At 39.5% G+C, this 8650-nt stretch overlaps 1 protein-coding gene across 3 annotated transcripts in view; it reads left to right on the top strand.

Annotated features, from left to right (window-relative positions):
- Positions 1-8102, top strand: part of CNTFR (ciliary neurotrophic factor receptor) — a 283316-nt gene extending 275214 nt beyond the window's left edge. For all 3 annotated transcript variants that reach the window (XM_072413594.1, XM_072413595.1, XM_072413596.1), the window contains 2 exons: positions 1795-1945; positions 3545-8102. In XM_072413594.1, the coding sequence (XP_072269695.1) occupies positions 1795-1945; position 3545 (152 nt within the window). In that variant the 3' untranslated portion in view covers positions 3546-8102. The remainder of the gene's footprint in view (positions 1-1794; positions 1946-3544) is intronic.
- The last annotated feature ends 548 nt before the right edge of the window (positions 8103-8650 follow it).

The raw sequence follows: 8650 nt of genomic DNA, 5'->3' as shown, positions 1-8650 counted from the left end.
GGGGTCACCAACAGGAGGAAGGAGGTCCTGGTTCTCCCATAAAGATAAAATTATGAAGTGAATCACTGGAAAGATTACCAGAAGAAGAGCAGAGAAGTGTGCAAACCAAGCAAGACCAAAGGGACAACCAGTTGGCAGATCTGTAAAACATGGAAAACACCAAAATAGCCAAATTAATCCATAAAACATTAAAATGAAATCTGCTTGTAGACAAATAGGTTCAGCAGAACATTCAGTGTTCAAGACCAATCTGTAGATTTAATCAGATGATCATCCAGTAGAGAAGACTATTTGTAATCAGATTAGTAGAATAAACTGGACAAACCTGTAGCCAATCAAATCAATAAAATAAAGGAATCGATCACTTTTAGCCAATGGTATCAGTAAAATAGAAGACCAACCAATAGCCATAGCTTCAGATTTAGATCACTGAAATATTCGAGGAGCACATTGTCCAAGGAGTAACCAATTAAACCAGTAGAGCTTTAATAATTACAAGTTATAGCATGTAATCTATCCAATTAATGTAACTAAACTCAGCCCCCCACCAGTTGTTTCATCCACAGCCATTTGGTCTAATATTTTAATGGAATTGTTCCGTCTGAACTTTGTCCCGTTAGGCTTTTTTGTTGTATGAAGATGTTTGCTCAGTGAGCCCCGGCAGCAATCCAAACTGTACATTTTCTCTTACGGTTTAGTAGCTGCAGTATCACCTAACAGGAAATTGGGCGTTTCCTAAATTAATTTCCATTTAAAACCGCGCGCCTTCCCCTCCCCGCTGCTCACCTTGCTAGCTTGCTGGGTTGGAGCTTTAGAGTGGAAGGGAACTTAGCAAGAAGGAAGCTATTTGAGCGCTGTAACAAGCCATATATCATAATTATCATCAGCCCTGCACTGTAATTGACTTAAGGACCATTGGGGAAAATCCTGCTTTTTAGAGCAGAATGTGAATGACCTTCCCTGGGATGTAAATAACCGGATTTAGAATATGAATTATTTTCTCCAGAATGGGTTTTGTGAGCTCGGGAACATGAATGACTGGCCTCGAAATGGGAAACCGGAGTTTAAATGAAGACGGATGTTGTTTGGAATGCAAATGATAAAGGAGAACTTTGGAAACTTGAAATTTATAAAGTGTTCCTCGGTCGCCAGGCTTGAGTTTCGGGATTTACAAAGTGCGGGGGCATCAAACCTAGGTGCTAATTGCCTGAGCAGTCCGGGGAAGGAAATTTCCGTCCCCGCTGTCACCAGTTATTAAAGTTCATCTGTTTTACGACTAAATGGATTTTTTTTTTTTATAAATGAATGAAGTCCAAACTTTTTGTTACATTTCAGATTGGGTTAAGGTCCTTTGGATTTACATCCCTCATCACTTCCTGTAGACACAACACACAATTCAGGTGTTCCAATTGGATGATTCTACGATCATTCAACATTTTTGTCTTCCGCTTGCTTTTAGTCCCAGTTAAAATTGTCATCAGGGAATTACTGGATTCAATTCCTACTATGGTTGTGGTTTTCAAAATTCATGCCATGACAATTTTGCTATAGGTTGTATTCCCATCCCATTATGTACCTGCATGGTGCTAGCCCAAAATCACATGGCAAAGTCATTGGCATGCCACCAATGTTTATTCCAATGTCAATGGTAACATCCAGTAGAACCCCTGACTGTAATAAATATGATTACTTTAAAGTAAAGTAAAGTAAATTTCCATTCCACTAGAACTTTGATGAATGGAGTGTACAATGACCAGATCCATATGATCACCTCTTCCCTTTCTTATCTTTCAGAAACCACAACGACAATCACAACCACAACCACAACGGTTTATATGACACCTCCAACCACCAAGGCCTGCGACCCACAGCCTACAGATAACTCAGCCCGAGTATCCTGGTCCTCTCTATTGGTTTTGGTTCCAGTTGGGATTTTACTTATGTGGTAAGACCTAAAGTCACATCTACCACCAAAGACTAAGGCCTTTGGGTCGTCCAATCATATACAACTATGAGATATAATTGGGGTCATTTTCCTAAAGTAGAATGAGTGCCAATCTAGGAATTGGCCCATATTATTAGTTTTATATTTTACAATAGTAAGTTTGATCACAGCTGTCAACCTTTGAAAGACTCTTCTAAATTGAAAAGTGAAAATTTATATTTGGAACAATTCCTACGGCTTGGTACTCCTTGTACAAGTTGATTTTACCAGAAACACCATAGGGACCGCAACGGGCACTAGAGAGCTGCCATAGTATTACCAACAGTAATTTGATACAGGGAAAACTACCTCTAATGTGAGTCCAGCACCCCATCACCCAAATTCCAAGTCTGCGCAATGAGTCCCGTTTAAGTATCAGCAATCATCCGCTGTCTGTAAGGTCATTGGTTGCTCAGCTGTGACCCATTCCATCCTTTTGTGTCCACATAATGCCAATTCAGTGTTGTGTTATTGGCTAAAATTCTCTAAATTCCTGAATTTGAATTTATTTTCTTTCCATAATTTAAAATGAGAAAATGGGGTCCCCTATTACAAATGACCAATGTCCTGCCCAGTGTTGGCAATCGATCACAATGAGCTTCTCAACAAATAGAGAGTGCATAGTGATGATCTCATCAGAAGGGTGGTAATCCATCATGAATCCTGGATCACCCAGGTTCTCCCATGACAGTCTATCTTCTCCAGTCTTGGAAAGCTTTAATAAATTAGGGCTATTTTATATATGGCATGGCTCGGTACAATTGCCGATGTCTACTAAATACCTTTCAAATGGTAATAAATTATACTTACCCATTCCTAATCACCTGTCAAGCACATTCAAATGAGTTTAAAAAGTTAATTTGCAATTCAAATTGTTTATACGTTTACCACTTTATGTAATAATTAATTATAAATAAGTTTGGAAGATGTCAACTTCCCCGGTCCATAAGGGATTATTATTATTATACAGTATTTTTATAGCGCCATCATATTACGCAGCGCTGTACAAAGTCCATAGTCGTGTCACTATCTGTCCCTCAAAGGAGCTCACAATCTAATTTCCCTACCATAGTCATATGTCATTAATGTAGTCTAAGGTCAATTGTTAGGGAGAAGTCAGTTAACCTAATTGCATGTTTTTGGGAGGAAACCAGAGTACCCGGAGGAAACCCACGCAGACACGGGGAGAATCTGCAAACTCCATGCAGATAATGTCCTAGCTAGGAATCAAACCTGGGACCTGGTGCTGCAAAGGCCGGAGTGCTAACCCCTAAGCCACCGTGCTGCCCCCGTTATTCAGAGCTGAAGGGGGTTAATAAAGTATTTTTTTTAGTTCAGGTCTGATTCATTTGAAAGAACAAATTCTTTTACAAAATACAATTGTCATTAAATTTTCATTCTTTGACTGAAGGCTTGAACGTTATCTGTCAAAAAAACAAAAAAATGTGTAGCACTGCAGAAAAAATCGGTTTTGTGAAATTGGTATTTTTAAACTTTCAAAAATGCACCTTTAAAATGTAAAAATGTTTAAAGCTCACCTTTTATTTCTTTTTTTTGCAGATTCCTTGGTCGGGTTTCCACACAAAAAAAAAATAAATTCAATATTTTTTCTCTATTTTGCACATGTTAAGGAGGATACAACTTATTTTCATTTTATCTTCATTGGTTATAAATTTTTATTTTCCTTGGAATGGACAAATTAGCCTGAGAAAAAAAAAAAAATGGAACGTTTCCCATGCCCAGCAATTAAAAAAATATATAGACAAAACGAATGGATAGAACAAAAGACAAAACAAAAGACTGAACAGAAATAACGAGACTTGGATGTATAGAAAATAAAAATCTGCCAAAACAAGGAGTGCTTTATTGAAAGCAAACCAAATGTACAAATTGCACAGCCTACTCGTGGGCAGCTGGACAAACTCACTATTTTTGAAAAAACAAATCTTCTGGTTGATGGGGCGCTACAAATTGTCATAGGATCATACAGCTATACCACCATGCCAAAGACAACGTCTAGAGTATCACCCACAATGCTGTGCTTTCTCACATACCGCGTAAATCAATGCCGCTTCTTTCTTGAGGAAAGACAAAAATAAAACTTTTGAGATGATCCTTATGGAATGTTCTGAGCCACAGATCAATTATCACCCTATTGACGTTCCTGGAACCGCACGCGCCTTTCTTTTTAAAGCTTTTTTTTCTTCTTTTTTTGCCAAATGGGAAAACTTTGCACATCTTAAATTTCACCTTCGTTGAGTTGTTGGTTAAGACTTTGAAGGAGAAATCTCCTTCACCTCAAATTTGATACCACGAGATAAACATGTCGCTTATGTGTCTCAAAGCAAACAATCCATTGGGATTGGTCTGGGAAGATGTGGAAGTTCCCCGACGCTGCTGCGAGCTTCTTTCGGAGGTGAAGGTTTTTATTATGAACAGTGAACAATGAACCTGTTTCATCGGAAGACTTTTTCATACATTTCTGAAACTTAATCCCTCCCTCACCGTGGGTTTGACATTTCACATCAACGTGGAACTCAATGCTGCACTGATCTTATTTTCATGTAGGACTCCGGACAAAACATCACATGTTCCTTTTTTATGGTTTAACAGATGATGTCTGAACAAAATATTTAAAAACAAAAAAACTCAGAGCTGGTAGATCAGTCCTATACTCTTGTTATAGAAGTCTTGAAATCTTCATAGGAAATTGCAAAGTTTTAGAAGCTGGTATGATTTGCGTGCCCATTACCGCGCCTAATAAATGCAATTTCAGAAAATGATCACAGACACAAAGTCATTATGCTAGTTAACTTTCTAGGTCATAAAATATTATTTTTAAAAAATCAACCTAAGCAGAAACATTTTTTAAAAATGAATCTTTATAATAATTTATAAAGAAGCTTTTTAATAATGCAGTATGTATAAAACCTGTGTACAAGCATTGCTGTCTGAAATGTTCACTTATATTCCCCTCTCAAATTGTCAGATATAGATAAAATGTTATCATCATTGAATAAAATGAATGAAGGTATAAAAAGACTTAAAGGGAGTGATGATGGATTGAATCTCCCGATTCATATATCTCTCAGGGTTTGGATTAGCAAGATCTTTGTACTTGTTCCAGGTCTGTTCTGACAATATTTCCATATCTGTTTGTCCCTTTGAGAAATTCATTTATTTAATAGAAGACTGCAGCAGCGAAAGTGAAAATTTACCCCACTGCCGGAGTAAGAAAGAGATTCTATGGAAGGAGTAAGCTTGCTAACTCATATAAGGGGAATGTTCTGAGAGATATAGGGACAGTATGTGATTCAGTTCATCAGATGACTGAAATGTCAAGTTTGGGAAAAAACTGATTTTATATTTTTTGACCTACATATAGGGCCTGTAGCTTCTGTGTCTGCAGAAGGATATATCCTAGTGGGCAAATTAATTGGAGCTCGTTATCTTAAATATAGGAACAAAGAAAAGGAACAGGTAGTGTGTGGACAAAGTAAGCAACAGCAATATCAGCTTCCTGAATGCTCGGTAACATGAGTTCTGTGATTTGATACAATCTATGTAACAATCTAACTAATGAATTAAAGGTCCCCTATTCACCCCCAAAATTATATTGACAGAAGATGGCCAGAAGTATGTGAAAAACCTGACCATCACAACTAATAAATATGTGGTCAAACGAAGTCAGATGTTTAAAGTGAAGGGTACTGTTGATACCATGGAGTACAAAGACAATCTAGACAATGGTGCTCTTCCAGTCACAGTTTGGTGAAGACCTTTTTCTATTCCACCATGACTGTGCCCTGGGGTACAAAGCCCCCTCCATAAAGACATGGGGTCACCAGTTTGGTGAGGAGGAACTCCAGTGTCCAGCACAGAGCCCTGACCTCAACCCTACTGATCACCATTGGGATCAATTGGAATGGAGAGCCGGGTCTTCTCCAACATCAGTACCTCATTGGCTTTTTTGGGTCTTAATGAGCACAAGTTCCCAAAAAAACACTTAGAATCTCATGAAAAGCCTTTCCAAATTAGGTGAGAGTGTTAAAACTGCAAATGTAAGCCAGCTCCCTATAATTACTAGGATGTCCATCAAGCTCATATAGGTGTGATGGTCAGGAGTCCACAAAGTGTTGGCTATGTAGTCAGGGTTTCTTATGGTTTACAGTGCGTAGGCAGACAAATCTGAAAACGATGCTTCCCTTTAAGGACCTGCAGCAGCTCTGACGACCGTGCTCCCCTTTTGTAGTGTAGTGGATACCTTGAATGGGTGATATGGCTCTTTTGGTTGGCCTGCCAATGCCCTGTAGTCAACAACCCTAAAAAATGTCCCTGACTGTTCATTCGTCAGAGACAATTTGCTTCTAAGGTCCCGCTATGTGTATGCAGATGTTGAATGCAACTTTGTCCTTCTCAAAACAGTTGCTTGGAAAAGAAGAATCTTGATGTTGCTTGTGCACTTTAGAACCATGACCTCATGCAGAATCTTCACAACTGACACGTCTCCAGATGTGTCACATGCCTATCCTCCCGCTGTGTCCTGTGGTGCTCAAACGGACCCTCACTTCACGACTTGGAGTGACCTAGAGGCCCGCGGTTGGAACCACACGGTGAGGTCGAATGAAGATTCCGCTGGAAGCCATAGCTCCTAAAGGGGGGACTCGATTTATGTTGGAGATGTGAGATTTAAGAATCTTGTTTTTAGAATGGGGAGGAAGCTGAGAATGTGTTTGCAATGTATACATTAAACTTCTATTCCCTAATTATTGTATCTCCCACATTTTGAGACAAGCTTCCTCCTGTAGGTTCAAGGAGTCAATATTAAATCTTGATAGAGGTCTCCAAAGCCTATGATAATAATATAATAGGTAAAATGTTCCAGAATGAGACCAGGCAGATCAGAAGAAGGCGGGAATGTGTAATTCTTGTACCAACACAACCCTAGTTTGTCTCATTTTGAACATTTTGCACCTTCCTTCCTTCTTTTTTTTTGCCACCAAAGTCATAATCATTTTTTAACCAGAGCATTTACCGTATTTTTTCTTTCATTACAAAACTCTGCCTGAGCGCTAGTGGGAGGTTGCAATATTTGTACCCTGGCATACAGTAGTTAGCTGTCAGTATATGATATTTTAAAGTCAGCATTAGGCTGCAGGGCCAAATCTCTCCCGTGCACCCATTGGAGGTGTAGCTTGTCCATGACCTGCTCATGTTTTGCTTCTACAAAAATCACAATGATATGATTGTCAATATGACAACACAATGGTCCAAACAGGGCCATAGTGAACCTTCTACCCACCAGCTACCTTTGGCCTCCAAGCAGCATGGAGTGTTCTCCAACACGTAGGACAATGCATCCAAATCACAAAACATCAAAAACCTATATTGACAAATTGAGGGGTGAAAATGACAAATGAAAAAGGAAGAACCAAATAATGGACCGAAAAAAACCCATTTCAGGTCTTACTATAAGGACAGGCGAATGCTCGAATCGGAGACTGTATCTTAGCACCTCCCATGGTGGTCTTGCAGCCATGGCCATAACTGGACAAGGTCACCCCATGTAAGTTTAGACTTTTGATACCCCTAAATATCAAGGCTGCCCATCTTACCCTGCTGGCCTAGACAGGGGCCGATGATGGCTAATGCCCTTCTACAAGTCATGTTCCTTTTACAGTTTCTTTAGTAGAAGTGATGTTTTATGATTTGTAACTGTACTTATATTTGGATCAGCGAGTCGTTCTATAACAGAGCTGGGACCGGTAACCCATCGTTATTCTGTGCACATTTTTGTACATTCAGCCCCATCCCGGCCGAGAAACCCCAAACCTTAAACTCCATCCTGGAACAGACAGTGCAGGCCCAGAATGTAGCAGTGTTGAGGTTCTCTCGGCCACCCCTCCATCCTTCCGAACCCCCATATTTTGTACAATGGCTCCTCTTCCTTGCAGATTCAGTATTTAATACCGTTCGTCCTAGTATTAAAAAAAAAAAAAAAAAAAAAAAAAAAAAAAAAATTACGATGACACAAATGATGTTAACATGCTGTATTTGAATTTTTTATAGATGTATATAAAATGAGAGTTTGTTCATTAAATGTGATCATTTCATGAAATGTGTGTTGTGGTTTTTTGCAATTTGATTGGTTTAGCTGCCTGGCCGGGATCCTGGTGGGTGGATTGTTAGGTTTCCAACTCCGCCCACAAGGAAGAAGTCTTTTTCCTCAAACAGGAAGAATGGGATTTCATGATGTGTACCGAAGGTTCTAATCTGCACAATGGCACTCCAATTAAATAAAGCTTTGCAGTGATCATGTAATATATATCATGCAACCAATGCATCTTCATCAATGTGATTGGATTAATTAAAAATGTTAGCGACAACTCCTACGCCTTAATATGGCCACATACGTTCAGGATGCAATAAATCAACCGTGCTGAGCAATGAAAAGAGCAACCAAGGGCTCCTTGGCTTGCCCCTGTACCCGGACAAAGAACCTCAACGTTTCTACATCTTAAATATATTTTATAAGGTATAAGGTGTTGCACACAGAGCAGGGCAGTGGGAGGGGCTCTGCAGCTCCACCCACTACAGGTTGTCTGCGAAAAACAATAGGAGGGGCGGAGACAAGACCGGTCACCCTGCACAAGGAGAGAGAGGAGC

Source organism: Pyxicephalus adspersus, chromosome 6, assembly GCF_032062135.1.
Source record: "Pyxicephalus adspersus chromosome 6, UCB_Pads_2.0, whole genome shotgun sequence".
NCBI classification, from domain to species: Eukaryota; Metazoa; Chordata; class Amphibia; order Anura; family Pyxicephalidae; genus Pyxicephalus; species Pyxicephalus adspersus.
Note: the sequence above shows the minus strand (reverse complement) of the source record. Positions and strands in the feature narration are given on the sequence as shown.